The sequence below is a fragment of the Mustela putorius genome, unplaced genomic scaffold (genome assembly GCF_011764305.1).
Source record: "Mustela putorius furo isolate JIRA1106 unplaced genomic scaffold, ASM1176430v1.1 tig00003942_pilon_pilon_pilon, whole genome shotgun sequence".
Lineage (NCBI taxonomy): Eukaryota > Metazoa > Chordata > Mammalia > Carnivora > Mustelidae > Mustela > Mustela putorius.
In genome coordinates this window covers 11,832,867-11,849,085 of record NW_025422087.1, presented here as the reverse complement: position 1 = coordinate 11,849,085, position 16,219 = coordinate 11,832,867, and the positions used below count along the sequence as shown (strand labels likewise).

At 32.1% G+C, this 16,219-nt stretch overlaps 1 protein-coding gene across 9 annotated transcripts in view; it reads left to right on the top strand.

The window, feature by feature from the left end:
- The window catches only part of POSTN (periostin), a 34,215-nt gene extending 21,006 nt beyond the window's left edge, over nt 1–13,209 (top strand). Inside the window, exons 17-23 of one of the 9 annotated variants that reach the window (XM_004779531.3) lie at nt 1,241–1,321; nt 4,275–4,364; nt 5,096–5,185; nt 6,056–6,133; nt 6,523–6,606; nt 11,394–11,435; nt 12,438–13,209. In XM_004779531.3, the coding sequence (XP_004779588.2) occupies nt 1,241–1,321; nt 4,275–4,364; nt 5,096–5,185; nt 6,056–6,133; nt 6,523–6,606; nt 11,394–11,435; nt 12,438–12,475 (503 nt within the window). In that variant the 3' untranslated portion in view covers nt 12,476–13,209. The remainder of the gene's footprint in view (nt 1–1,240; nt 1,322–4,274; nt 4,365–5,095; nt 5,186–6,055; nt 6,134–6,522; nt 6,607–11,393; nt 11,436–12,437) is intronic. The other 8 variants (XM_045069596.1, XM_004779532.3, XM_004779533.3 and 5 more) reach the window with 8 other exon arrangements.
- The last annotated feature ends 3,010 nt before the right edge of the window (nt 13,210–16,219 follow it).

The window sequence follows — 16,219 nt, the reverse complement described above, 5'->3', positions numbered from 1 at the left end:
TTCAAAATAAAAAATTTGATATGACTGAACCATAGTCATAATTAAGATCTAGACCCCGTATGAATTTTAAAAAGTTGAGATTTCAGAAGCCTGAGGTGAGAATGTGACAGAAACCCAGACTGTGCTAACATCTCATCTCTAAGGTGTCAACACAATCTGTTGTGATTGCACAGTTAGCTTTAGCACAGCCCCGCTGTCTAATGGATCTATCTTTTAAGGCTTCTAATTAGAAATGACAAAAAGCCAGTAGCCCTGGATGAATGGTTCCAGAGGCACATTTCCAGTCCTACTTTAAATAAATTCTGCATATTATTGTCTTAGTTGGGTAAATGACACACATTTAAAATATATACTTTCAAATTAAAAAAAAAATGATTGTGATAGGGGGTACCTGGGTGGCTCAGTCAGTTAAGCATCTGCCTTCTGCTCAGGTCGTGATCTCAGGGTCCTGGGATTGAGCCCCACGTCAGGCTTCCAGCTCAGAGGGAGCTTCTTCCTCTCCCCCTGCCCCTTCCCCTTCTCTCTCTCTCACTTACTCTCTCTCCCAAATAAATAAAATCTTTTAAAAAATGATCATGATATTAAAGCTGAAAATTAAAGACATTTTAGCTGATAACTTAAATACTGATCATATCATGTTTGTTGCATAGAGCTCATATTTGGCTGGCTGAAATTTATTTTTTAATTGTAATTATTCTGAACTATTTTTCATATTTTCCTTTCTGTATCACTGTTATCAGATGCATGAAAAAATATTTTGTCTTTGTCTTTCAAGTTTGTCTTTTGAGAAAGACTCCAACAATGCAATTTAAGATATTATGAATTGCATGAAATTAATCATGTTTATTTGTCTTCTGTTGCTATGCAGCCAATATTTTCAAGAAGTACAAAAGAAGGTAAAGAGCTTTAGTGGTGCAGTTCAAAATTACAGATTTCTAGACAGCATTCTTCACCTAGTGTGCATATATTTCACTGGAACAAACCCAAGTCACTGGACTTTAGAGTACACCATCTGGACATGAGAAGATAAATAGATAATGTACCATGAATATTTCCTGTATCTGATGGCCTGGATATCAGGCCATATGTTCAGGCCATATGTTCAGGCCTGAACATATTACTGCAACTTATACCTCAGTACCCAACAATGATTTAAAAAATAAAAAAAAAAAAAGAAGGCGATTTTGTTCAGGTTGCTTTTATGTAAACATCATTTATGTTCCACTTTCTATACTTTCAGCAACTAAAATTATAACCAAAGTTGTGGAACCAAAAATTAAAGTGATTGAAGGCAGTCTTCAGCCTATTATCAAAACTGAAGGTAAAAATCATGGTTCCTTTATTGTAAAAAAAAAAAAAAAAGAATCAAATAATAGACTGATATCTATGAATGTATCTACATTCTTTTTGAAACTAACATGCTAAATATTTCTATACCAGTGGCATGCTCATGTAATTGCAGAATGCGGAATGCAAATTATTTAGCAAAGTAGATGGTGCATTCCTAATGCTTTCAGTACATTTGCTTGTACTTGATTTCATTTGAACCTAATTGGCCATTGCATTTGCACTAGTACCCAGATAAATAAATAAGCATACAAACAAACAAATAATAAATCTTGAGCTTTTTTTGTTTTGTTTTGTTTTTCTACTTCAGTTAGACTCCTTTTTTTTTTTTAATTTCTTTTTTAGTTTTATCTCCAATCTCCCCAAATGATTTCTTGTTATAAAAGCTCTTCCAAAAAGTGCAGGCATTTTTCATTCAATGACCTAAGAGAGCACTGAAGCTATACATTGATGAAAGAGTTTAAAATTAGAACCACATATGACATATTTTTAAATTAGACCACCAGAAACAGAAGAAGGAATAAGTATCTGGTGCCATGAGTCTAACCTTAGAATTATTAATTACAGTCCTGAACTTCTACACTCACTGTCTATTTTAGCCAACTCTATCCAATATCTTTGACGCCACCCTCGTTTCGTGTATTTTAATTATTACCAAGGGTCAGACCTTAAGAATGATTTGTTTTATGTCTAAGCATCTTAATGGGGTTACTTGCCACAGAGAAAAGACTAAGCTTTCTTCTCTTTTCTGTAAGAAGTATATAAATGGTCTTCTAAAAAAGGAAAAAAATCATGGTTTCAGTTGAATCTCAAAAAAAATTTAAATGTCTTTGATTTTGAAATTTCTTCCCATTCTCTGAACTGAGATGGCAATTTCTCGAGTATTTTTGTCTATCTTTTTAAAGGCAAGCCATGATTTACAACCAGATATTGGAAACTTGTGTGCAAAATTTATTTCCTAGCTAATTAGTCATCCATATTTAATTTCTTCTTGAGACCTAATATTGAAATCTGTGCTTATTAAAAAAAATACTTTACCTATGATCATTTAATTGCTGTTATATTTTGATGAGAACTTTGTGTCTTAAGAAATTAAATCATTGAAATTTTTGTTGACAAAATGTTTCTTAATGATTTTAATAAAAAGTGATCAATTGACTCTTGGTAATACACTTGATTTTAACATACTTGTACTGTTTTTAAAATTACATCCCCTAAAATTTTGTATTATCACTTGTACATAGTTTCTATAATCAAAATCATTCACATGTGCTCTTCTTATTTTCAAAGATTACTACCTTTTCTTTCAAGATTCTTCATTCAACCATTTATCTTCTCAATCTTTGTCAGTGGGAATCTACTGTATTAATATTTCTTCAATTAGGAACACAGTGAAGCATCAGTCCTACCTGGGTTCTTCCAATAAAGGGAACAGGATGAAAAATGGGGTCATTTTTATTGTTACCTATGTGTTAAAAAGTCTTCAGTTCAAAAACTCAGAAGTTTTACTTCTGTGTAGCATACTGAAGGAAACAAATAATTATTGTGGCAGCCATTTACAATTGTCCAGCTCTAAGATTGCTACTGGAGTTTCCTTCTTATCAAACTTTTGCAGGTTCCTTGACGATTCTTGAATTCTTTATAAATGTATTAGGTTCTAAAACACAATTTTAAAATGTTTCTTATAAAACGTTTTCAACCAGATTAGAGAATTAAGAATAAATCAACTGAAATTCATTTCAACAAATACTTAATGAACATCTTACTACTGTGCTGGGCACTCTCTTAGGTGCAGGGAGTAAATATGAAAAAAAGATTTGATAAAAATCCCTGTCTTCATAGTGCATAATGAAAGAGCGTGTTTCTGAAATTTCAGTTTAGGCTCTTCCAAAGAAATGTCAATTCGGATGTTTTATTAACTCATTTCTTGTTCTTAAACTCCTTAAGAGTATTTTTCTTTTGAAATTTCTTAACCTTAAAAACCCGGCCTTGCATTTGATACTCAATATTCCTTGATCCCATAGATCAATAGTAGGGTATGAAGCACTCCTTATTTGAAAGAATTGTTTTCACTATTTTAGATTGTTTTAGACTAATTCTGGGTAACGGTGTACATTAACAATTTCTGGACAAGCAAATAAATCCTCTCAAAGATAAGCAAATACAATGATATTCAACTGTTAAAGGGTGTTACAGTATGAGTTAAATGTACTGAACTTTACTCTCCTTCTCTATGAAATAGTCTTGGTTAACTAATGTAGTAATCAGCTTTCTAACATTCAAAATGATTTTCTCTGGAAGTGAAATCATTTTGTACATCAAATGCAACATTTGTTTAACTCTTGCATTTGAAGGGCTGTTTAATTATTAGTAAATGTTTGCATCATTTTCATATATAAGGTAAGTACTCAAATTCATTTTCCCATAAAACCTGAAATTCAGCATCTTAAATATAGACATGAAGTTGAGATCTTCTTTTAATTTCAGTCTTATGCCCATCTGATAAAAAATATGCAATACTGAGTAGTTAAAAATTAAATTAAATTTAATAAGGAAAGAGTAATCAATGATACCAGTATAGTAAAGTAAGATCTACACTAGTTATCATGAGAGCAATTCAATTTCGTACGTACTGTATGATTCACAAAGTACATAATACCTTGTTTGATCCTACCTCATGACTATGAATAAATGGACAGATTTATGCTAAGTGCTGAAACAGATGAAAGTAAATTTAGCAACACAACAATAGACTGTCATTTGTTCGCATAAATACTGCCTAATTTGAAGACAATGGGAAATGTTTAAAACTGATTTCATAAAGCCTGAAACCACTTTGACATTTCAGTAACACCAAATGGTGAAATAAATTTCCTGTTTAAGAACTGTTTTAACATGATAATTTGTCTCCTAAAACAATGCCTCAGGACCCACAATATCAAAGGTCAAAATTGAAGGTGAACCTGAGTTCAGACTGTTTAAAGAAGGTGAAACAGTAACTGAAGTGATTCATGGAGGTGCGTTATATGTATTCCTAAAGCCTAGTTAGGATCACTGGGATTATTTTGGAACAGTGTTGTGTTAAATATGTTGAGCATCTGTTTTCTCTTGGCTTTTGTTTTATTTAAATTGTGGGGATATTCGTCTCATTTATGGACTTTTCCTGCTAGGTGGGGTTTTTGTTTTGTTTTTGTTTTTGTTTCCTTCCAATCAGATAAAATTACCTTTAATGAAGTTAAAGTAGTTTTTACCTACTTGGAGTTAATCTATCCATTAAGTCACCAGATCCAACAAACCGGTCATTACTGTGCATACGCCAGTGATGATTAGGAAATAGAATAACAATAATGTCAATACAAAGTAATCTATTGGACTTAGAAGAAAAAATAGCCATTGTGTTAAGATTGGCTAATAAATCACTGCTGAGACTGATGATAGGGCTCCCACTCTAATGATGTAGAATTCCCTGGATTCTTACTAACACTCATTCCACAGTCAGAAAACAAGTATGAGAGTATGACATGGAGAGTTAACTTGCCAGTTGGCTCTCTCCCTCACCCAAGATTCAGGACATAGCTCTACCATTTAGATATTTGTTGATCTGAACCTATTTGAGATATGTCCTCAAAATGATTATGATTGAATTCTAAGTGGTACTGTTTTGAGAAATATATTTAATCATTAAAATGTCTGGCTTATGTATCCATAAGGGGATACATCAAATGCATTTTTCTTCCCCTACTTTTAGAGCCAATTATTAAAAAATACACTAAAATCATTGATGGAGTGCCTGTGGAAATAACTGAAAAAGAGACAAGGGAAGAACGAATCATTACAGGTAAACTTTGATTCCGTAGATGGAACTATGCCTGAATTATAATAGTAAAACCATAGCAAATCTTAAAATATCTCTCTCTATAAGAATAATGAGAGAAATTGACTGTCATTTTCATGGTGGTTACTGAAGTTATTTCTTTTTGGCAGAAATAATATTATCCTAAATATGCAATCTATGTTTTTCTCTGAACTGCAATTTGTGGACAAATCTATGAGCATGTTTTTTACAATGCAGATTCATACATATTATATAATATTTTTGCTTTGCCATTTATCAATGAGTTAATAAATCCTAGAAGAAAAACCATTCCCTCCTTTGATTTCCTGTTTAGCTTAAGGTTTATACATCTACATACCAAAATATATGAAAGTTGATATTCTGTATCAGTCTCTCACCAATGAATTAATTTAAAATTCTGAATTCAGGGGCTCCTGGGTGGCTCAGTGGGTTAAAGCCTCTGCCTTTGGCTCAGGTCATGATCCCAGGGTCCTGGGATCCAGCCCCTTGTCGGGCTCTCTGCTCAGCAGGGACCCTGCTTCCTCTTCTCTCTCTGCCTGCCTCTCTGCCTACTTGTGATCTCTGTCTGTCAAATAAATAAATAAAATCTTTTTAAAAAAATTCTGAATTCAGCTATGTCACAAGTATTCATTTAAATGAGCAGCAACTATGACCTGTGCCACCTACTTATGTAAAGTTCTGTTGGAACCCAGGGTGACCATCCCTTGGTGTAATGTCTATAGCAATTATTCTCCTAGAATGACTATTTAAATAGGGGCAACACAAGTCATGTAGCCTATCTATCTGCCCCTTTAGAGTGGATGTTTGCCTACTAGTATTTAAGACTTTATTAAAAAATTGTCTTTCTTTCAGGTCCTGAAATAAAATACACTAGGATTTCTACTGGTGGTGGAGAAACAGAAGAAACTTTGAAGAAATTGTTTCAAGAAGGTCAGCATGTCTAGAAAAATAAGAATGTGACTTTACCTAATCTGTTTCAAAGTCTAAAATAATCTTCGAGGTTTTTTACATATTTTCTATTCTCATTCTTTTGTTCAAATTCCATGCCAACATAGTAAAGATTTCCAAAGATAGAGAATGAAACTCAAATAACAATCACATTGCTTGTTTTATTAATATATTTGTTATATATTGTTCAATAACTTTCTAAGAAAAATGGCTTATCAAAAACAGCACGAAAACTGGAGAAAGAATCAAGTGTGGAATTCCAGAATCAAGTCTGGAATTCATTGTTAGCCAGACGCCATTATATAGCATATCAAGTGTTCTGTGTTTTTATTACATAAACCAATTTCTGCTATAAACATGTATCCTCTCAGAGGTCACCAAGGTCACCAAATTCATTGAAGGTGGTGATGGTCATTTATTTGAAGATGAAGAAATTAAAAGACTGCTTCAGGGAGGTTAGTAAAAGGGAAACAACTAACCCGCTTAACAGGTTCTGGAGACTGAGTTCTTCAACTTTTTAAAGACTGAACATTCAGGTTTTTCTTTTAATAAGGTTGAAAAAGACAACATGTTCTGTTGTCTTAAGAGATTGATTGGTTCACCACAAGTTTAATTAACAATAATGGAGAAATGATTACTAGTTTTAACAGTCTTTAAAAAGTTCTATGATATAAAACTTGGGGAGCAATGAATATTTTTTTCTTTGATACAAATAATCATAAGAATATTTTAAGTATCTGACAGGAGAATGCTTTTTAAAGTGGTAGTTGTTTAAAGAAGCCCAAATTGACATACTTTTTACATTTAAAAAAATGTATTCACTGCCCCCAGAACAATAATCAAAGGCATGTTTACGGGTTGGGGTTTTTTTTGTTTTTTTTTGTTGTTGTTGTTTTTGTTTTTTTAGTGCATAGATCTAGCAAAAAAACAAGTGCATTTAGTTTTCCAAATTTTCTTTTCCAAACTACATTCTTGAGAATGGATATCTGTTTCTTCTAACAGTATGAGTGATAATCTATACCTGGAGATGGAATTTATTTGCATTAATCTTTAAAGTATGGAATGTTCTCTATCTATGGCATTAAAAGGACCTACTTTTAAAAGCAAAGGAGAAAAAAAAAGAATTCAAAATCTTAGACAAATTCTAAACAATTATTTGAAGAAACAGTAAATGCTATTAAAATATAATTTGAGTAATTGGCATTTGAATAAATGAACTTCTGGTTCATTTTACTAGCAACAAAAGTATTTAGACGACGAATTGCTTTAGAGAAACAAGTATTGAAATTACTCAGAAAAATCAAATACACTTCCTGAAATATGCTATGAATTCAGAAACACAACTGCAGTTTGGTATTTATCCAAAATATCATCCTAGATGGCTTTTCTGCTTAAATTGTATCTCTACATTTAAGAAAATGTAAATTCTCTTGGAACCATACATATTATAGGCAATTGTTTCTTTATTCTTTATTTTAACCTAGTTAAAATCTCTATATAGTGTTGAGACTGTTCAGAGATAGTAAAAATAAATAATTTTATTGAACCAATGATTGAATTTCCCTTCAAGAGAAAAATATGTGTCTGAAAAATACAAGATTTCCTTTCAGACTGTAGGGAGTGTGTGACACAGCCAGAGCCATAAAAGAACCAAGGTTTTCTGTATGATCTAATGCAGAATTCACTCATCTACCCATGAATGTTTAACTTTCTGTTAGGAAAGCAGAGATATGAAGGAAGAGGGGAAGATATTAATGAAGATTAAATTGAATTCTTTTTTTTTAAAGTCCTTACCATAGTAAGCAGCTTTGTAGAATGACAGTGCTTTCTAGAGAATGAATCATTTAGTAGCTGTACATATATATATATATGTATATGTATATATATATACATATACACACACACACACACACACACACACACTGCTTTACTTTATTGAGGCTTAAACTTCAGGTAAGTATGTTTTCTTCTCTTTAATAAGGCCTGATTAACAAGTTGATGATAAAGAATTAAGTACATAACAATAACTTCAGGCAAAAGAAAATATATCTGCTACGAGAATACGATATTCTAATTTACGTTAATGAAATATTTCTTTAAGTCCTGTTTCTTTTATCCCAGAGGGTTGATTCCTTTAATTCCCAATATTTGGTTTCTCTGCATGTCTTTAAAGCATTAACTTTCACACTACTACATCGTAAGTTTTTATCAAAACATTTCTAAGGTTTTTCAAAACATTTCAAGGGTTATTTTCATATCATAAAGACAAGATAAGCAGTAAAGGTTACTAGTATCTGAACACTAGTTGGACATGGTACTTTTTTTTTCTAGTCCTGTAAAATCAGTGGGTCATCACTGAGTTACAAGTGTTTATATCCTGAGATACTTATTTACAAAGAATCTGCTGTGAATAAAGGTCACATTATGCAAGACTGGCCTTTGTTCTTTCAGAATATAGATAATTGATCTCTATCCCAACTATAGTCCTCATCGCAAAGTTTGGAGTTTCCAATCTAGACTGTTCATAGTGGTGCATATAGTACATTTTCATGAATTGAGCATATTCCTCAATTATTTTAGTCATGACTAGTAACATGGCTACGTGGTCCTTTTGGTACCAATATTGTGATTCATCATTGAAGTACTTCAGAGACCTTAACTCAAAAAATGTTCTCATGAAATGCATAGAATTTCACACTTATCTTAGGTAAGGCTACATTAACTGAAACTACTGAAGTAATTAAGGGAAAATATCAACCTATAGAGAAAGGAACAAAAAAGATGCCATTTTGGATGATTTTGATGTATCTGCCAATATAACATGTAAAGCCTGTGTGGAGAATAGGGATCAGCTTGTAGGTGTGGCTTTTGATATGGGCTCCAACTCAAACTACTTAAGTAAGTTGATTCTTTCTTTGCTTTGGTTTCTTCATCTGAAGATGAGAATGCTTATGTTACCTATGTCTTAAATGTATGGAAAGAACTTGGAATAATGTTCAGCAAATAGAAGCTCCCAGTAATGTGAACTATTATCAGTATCATGGTCAGTTATATTTACATAATAAACTTACATGAGATAAACTTAAGAAAGTAATATTTTACACCTAATTTAAATTTCTGAGAGCCATATAAATATTCAAAAGGCTTATAAATAATTGTACTGAAGCATTTTGGATGTTTCATGAAACATTAGAGTGGGTCATTTGTGTGGGATCATTCATATGATTGGTTTATCTTGCCACATTTTGCTTCTCCAAGCATAACCTGATACAACTCTTATTTATTTTAAGATAGCAGACAGCCACTGGGGACAAATCTGATTTTCTTCACTTTATTTAGGCTTTCTTCTAAAGATATTTTTTGTCACAATTAATACTTCTTATTTTACTAGTACCATAACAAAACAGTAACAAATTAATAAATTACTTAATGGATGTTCATTAATTGGATGTCACCAAGTTTATGAAAGAAAATCTGAGTGTAAGTGATTGTTTTAAATGTAATGTTGTAAACACTTCTGTAGCCATATTTTAAATTATACTATAACTGTTATTTGGTGTTTAATAAATCCATTATAGGGGCGCCTGGGTGGCTCAGTCATTGGGCATCGACCTTCAGCTCCAGTCATGATCCCAGGGTCCCGTGATGGAGCCCCACATCAAGGTCCCCGCTCAGCAGGGAGTCTGCTTCTCCCTCTTCCTTTGCTCCTCCCCCAGCTCCTTCTCTCTCTCTCTCCCCCTTACTTTCTCTCAAATAAATAAATAAAATCTTAAAAAAATTTTAAAAAATAAGTTTACTGTAAATAGTCTAAGTCACTGATGAAAGATTGGATCCATCTTTTCTTTTCTTTTAATTTTATTTATTTATTTGACAGACAGAGATTACAAGTAGGCAGAGAGGCAGTCAGAGAGAGGAGGAAGCAGGCTCCCCGCTGAGCAGAGAGCCCGATACGGGGCTCGATCCCAGGACCCTGGGATCATGACCTGAGCCGAAGGCAGAGGCTTTAACCCTCTGAGCCACCCAGGCACCCCGGATCCATCTTTTCTTGACTATATTTTTTAGCATTCATTTTTCTATCAAATAAACCTGAAGTTAATGAAAATATATCAATTAGAGCATATTCTATAATAATCCTATCTCAAACTTTCCAATCTAATGAGGTTTTCTACAGTTCTGTATTATAGTATTAACATAATATTATAAATGTTTATCCATCTTATATTTTGTGTGAAAAAAACATGTTGGAAATGCACCACATGGAAACAAACTTATTCAAATATTTTAAAAATTTTTCATGGCCAACATTACTGTTGGTGGTAGTTTCTTGCTTTCCTTTTTAACAGAATTTCAGAGAATTGAAAAAATGTATATAATAGAAAAAATTTTGACCTGATTATTGTGTATGGTTAATCTATAAAAGCAAGAAGTAAAAATTTAGAGAAAAAAAAATTTAAAGGTAAGCAGAAAAATGAAGTTACTGTAGAAACCACATTTATTCCTTGATCATAAGCATCTGATAGCTGAGTGAAAATGTGAATTAGGTCTTCCTGATGAGTTAAAGAAAAACAAGGAATTGGGAAATATTCTGCAATTCTAACAACAAAAAACTACAGTTATGAAACATTTGATATTCATAAATAAGAATGCTTTTATTATTTTTAACTAGTTAATTTTATAAATGGTTTGTAGGATTAAAGTTAAATTTGGGAGTATGTTGGCACACATTTCTTGAATTGTGTAAAATTATATTTCTAGCATTATTAGGCTGATGCTATTTGTTGTCCTCATGTTCTGCAAGGTAATCATGATCTAATTCACAAGGAGAATTTTAGGCAGAAGTCTGATACATCACAAATAGGAATAACCAGAGAAATGACTGGATATCTCTGAGAAGATGCTTCTGCTAAACTTTATATAATGTTAAATATCCCTTTATCAGAAAGCAATGCGTTCTATAAAAAAGGTGAAAAGTCCTGTAAGTCACTTACTCCATGCAAAAATGACACATTGTGTGGGACTCCAAATGCCATAATGAAACAATGTTTTGCAAATAGGGAACATTCATAATGAATATGGAAAACAACTGTCTATGGCCAATGAAAAACTCTCACTTTTCTAAATGAAAATCTACATATTTAAGTGATGCTTATCTTAAAACTTTATGCTTTTCCTTATTTTTGGTCTCCTGTCTGAGGTTAACCATAATTTCAAAGTATTTCTAACTACAACTATTTAATTTTAGACACACCTGTGAGGAAGATACAAGCCAACAAAAGAGTTCAAGGTAAATGTATGGGATACATGTCTTATTATGTTAAGAGAAGCCAAAGGATAGGGTTTTAATATATTTTATTGGACTTTGTTGTCTTTTAGGGAGAAAAGTTAGCAAATTTGAGGCAAAGTATTTTGATAAAAATCAGAAAAGAAATTATTTATGTTCTGCATTATTAGTAACATCTAAGGATAAAGGAAAGGCAATTATACACATGCAGACTGCTAGATTTTTGGATGCACTGTGGTAGACTCAAGTAGCGTTAAGTTGAAAAGCTATCCATGAGTTTGAGCCATGCAAAAGTTGGTTGTTACTGAGCTTGAGTTCTCTAAACATGTTATTATTTGAGATCAGACTACAGTCTGAAACATAAGCAAATGAATACACATAAAGAAATTTATTAATATAACTTTATATAAAATTTTGATATAATATGCAAGTTATACACATGTATGTATCACCCATGCACCATAATTTTCTTCATAACTGTAGTTATGTGCATTTTCTAATCTTTCACTTAGGTTATCTTGCATTCTAACACATTAAATTATCAAAGATTTTTCATGCAGAACTTAGAACAAATTATAAGTTTGGAATTTATAAAATAATTCATATTAATAGTCAAAAGAAATCACAAGGCTTATAAATGCATTATAGACATATCTGATTTTAAGCTAGTCCCATACAGACATTTGAAATTAAAAATCAATTGCACAAATAATTTCTAACTGAAGGTTTTATCATAGAGTTCTTCTAAACATCCTAATCCATCCAAATTTTTAAAACAACTAAAATCCTCAAATTTTAAATTACAATTTTCATATATTTTGATCAAAAGATAACTTTGATTTTATCATCATAAACAGAGGATATGAGTTGGAAACATAATCTAATGTATATTACAATAAGAAATGATGATCTTTAATAAATATAGTCATGCACAGAATACCACATTGTTAAATTCTAAAGTTTTATCACATTTGTAATTTATGCATTTTCCTTTCTTCCTATCAGGATCTAGAAGACGATCAAGAGAAGGTCGTTCTCAATGAAAATTCCAGCAATCAGACAACAAAGTTTATTTGACCCTAAATGGATAACCTGATTTTAAAAGAAAATTATGAGAGCCATACTGACTTCAGGAAATGAACCACCAGCACAAAAAAGCAATCATTGAACACTTCTGAATACAAATCTCACCTTTTTTTCTCTGAATGAAATTGTGGGGTTAATCTCCTGTAGGATAGGTACTGAAGGAAATAGAACACCTTACATACAGGTTTTTATATCTTGAAATTTAAAATTCTGGCTAACTTTGGAATCCACCAAAGAAAATTCTTGTCAATGGATTTATTACGATTTAAATCTCTTATTCCGTTGAGAAGATTGAGCCTTGAATCTAAGAGACAGATAAAATGTATGCAAGCAGGTACCTCTCTTGAGAAGCTAAGTTATAAAAATGGGTGCTCAGTATTAAAAAATAACAAAAGTTTTACTTCTAAAGGCTTTGCACATTTCTAATACAAGGTGGGTCTACCAGTAAATTATGTTATTTCTACAACTAATTTTGTACTCTTGAAATGTTTGTCATATGCTTTTTGTAATACATATTTTTTATCTCAAACATTTCAATAAAACATTTTCTTTCAGTTATAAACAGAAATACTTTAAATTGGGTAGTTCAGAAAACTCAAGGTTTAAATTAATAAGTGGTTTGGACTTGGAAACAGGACTTTATACCTCTTTTTTTTTAATAACAAATACTCATTAAAGGAAATTGAATGAATTTAGTGTTTCTTGAATTTTTAAAACTCTTATGTTATATAAAGAATCATTACACAACGAAGTAATCATTAAACTCAAATGAGTACCTAATATAACTCAGAATCGTGCTAGCTTGTGAGAATCTAAAACACGAATCAGTTACTGTCCTCAAAGAATAAAAAGACAAATGTCCAATAATTCACAATGCACCATGAGCTGTAGTAGAATGAATGGTACTACACAAATACAGCAGTCAATTTTTCCTAGGCTTTTGCTAGATACAGAAAAAGCCACAGAGATGCCCTTAACTGAGACTGAAGTAAGAGTAAAGTAAGACTGAATGTAAGAGTCCATTGCATGGCAAAAGAGGGGAAGAAAAATGGTAAAGATAATGGTAAAGAGATCGGTTGATCTAGTCAGATTTCAGCAATTATCAAACATCACTTGGTCTAACTGAAATAAAGGCAATCAGGGAACAGAATCCATACTGAGGAGAAAGTGATTGGTAACAGTATAATAAAACTGTACCATGCTTATAAAACTGAGGAAGGCCAAACTGAAGGTATCAGTCTGGATCAGAGATGTCCAGCTTGGATGAGAGACTCAGTACTAAAGTACTACTAAAGGATCTAGAGATTTTTTTCAGTAGGTGAAAGCACTGTGTCTTTGAGATGTGATCAGGATGAGGAAGTAAAATAGAAAATTCTGGCAGTGAGTCTTACTGAGGGAGTGCTCAAAAGGTTTGGCTTTCCAGAACGCTTTCTACTCTGGGACAGTGGTGAGATTTATGTATAGCATTTTAACCCCTAGCCAGGAAGCAAAATGTCCTAGCAGCTCACTACTCCTATAGAGCATTTGGGACTTCAGTCTCAACTGGAAGAGTGTGGCCATGATCATCCCAAAGTGATTCATAGGAAGAGGTTATTCTAAGGTGATACTGGTAGAATATACTATATAAGGTGATACTGGTAGAATATACTAAACCATCCTCAACAAAGACAACCATTCCAGATAGCATGTTGGTCATGATCCTCTAGAAGATCCCAAGATAATTACATAAAACAAATAGTAGGTTGGCTTATTCCTTTAGCACCCTTTCAGAGTATTCATTTGATGATGCCCAGGTGTTCCAGAGTTGGACTTTGAATATGGTAGTCCAGTATGATGGCAATGAGGTTAGTCTTTTTAAAGACTGCTAATTTTAATGTCTTGCCTTTTTAATTTCTTTTAATTGAAGAAAGGTTGAAAAAATAAGTCAGTTTTGGTTAGTACACATACAAAGATCTAGCATAACTCTCTGATAAAAGAGAGAGTCTTTCAAATGACACATGTAAATATAGTTAAAGATAAAATTTAAAGAATTATTAACAAAATATAAAGACAATACTATAAATAAAAAACAAGATTTTAAAATATGAAAAAATAATTTTAAACCCCCAAAATAAAAATTTAAAAGTAGATATATGAATAAATAATATAAATAAATCCTACTCAAATACTTTCTATAAATTAAAGAGGCAGAATCGTAGTAAGTGCTTTTACATTCAACACTGAATCCTTTAAAAATTCTAAGTTTTGTTATCTCTAGTTTTATAGGAAGAAATGAGTCTTAATTAGTTTGTGTAACATATTTTGTCTTGTAATCTGAAAACATGCCATCAATCAACTCGCCACATGTTCATTACGCAACAAGTACAAACCTGGGTTTGAGCAAACATGATTGTTTTCACAATTGTGCTGACTCTGTCCTAAGTGGCATATAGGTTTCAGCATTAAGACTTCTTAAGATCGCAGTTTCAGATAAGTCTTCCTAATAGTCTCCAAGAAACATCTACTTTCTGTCACTCTAGATAATGGCATTTTCTAAACTTTTATTTAAATTGAATCACACAGTATGCATGGCTTCTTTGTCTACCTTTCCTTTCTTTGGAATACTATGTGGGAGTGGAATGATAGGACCACACAGAAGGTATATGATTAATGTTTTTAGGAAACTGCCAAATAATACCCCAAAGGAGTTGTACTATTTTAAATTCTCACCAGAAGTATATGGGAGCTCCAATATCTCTTGGTAACACTTGATATGGACAATCTTTTTAAATTTTACATATTCTACCAGGTGTGAAGTGGTATCTCATGTGGTTTTAATTTGCATCTCCCTGATGTATGCTTTTCATGTGCTTATTTGACATTTGTATATATTGTTAAGTATCTGTTGAAATCTTTTGCTAATTTTTAATTGGGTGTTTTGTTTTGTTTTTTGAGGTTTCAGAGTTTCTCCCAGTATGTGGCTTATCTTCTCATTCTCTTAGCAGTGTTTTCAAAGATAACAAAGTTGAATTTATCTTATTTTTTTTCTTTTATGGATTATGCTTTTGGTGTCATACCTAAAGAATCTTTTATTAACCCAAGTTCACAAAAAATTCAGATCTGTTTTCTTTTAGAAACTTTATTATATTTAAGTTTTACACTGAGGTATATAATTAATTTTGAATTAACTTTTGTTTATGGTACCTGGTATGAATTAAAGTTGAGTTTTTTCCTCTATTTTTTTCCCTAGAGATAGCCAATCACGCTAGCAACATTCCTTAAAAAGATTATTATCTACTGATACACTTTTTTATCTTTGTCAAAATTCCATATATTTATGAATCTCCTTGTGTTTCCCTTCTTCTTTCTATTCTATTGATCTATTTGTCTGTCTTAACCGAAACACCATACCGACTAGATTAGTGTCATTTTAAATATGTCATAAAATCAGGTAGGGTTATTCCTCCAATTTTGCTCATCTTTTTTCAAAGTGGATTTGGATATTTTAAGTTATTTGCATTTCCACATGAATTTTTATTTTTTATTTTTTTATTTTTTTATTTTTTAAAAGCCAAAGCAATCTTTTTTTTTTTTTTTTAAGATTTTATTTATTTATTTGACAGACAGAGATCACAAGTAGGCAGAGCGGCAAGCAGGGAGAGAGGAGGAAGCAGGCTCCCTGCGGAGCAGAGAGCCCGATGTGGGGCTCAATCCCAGGGTCC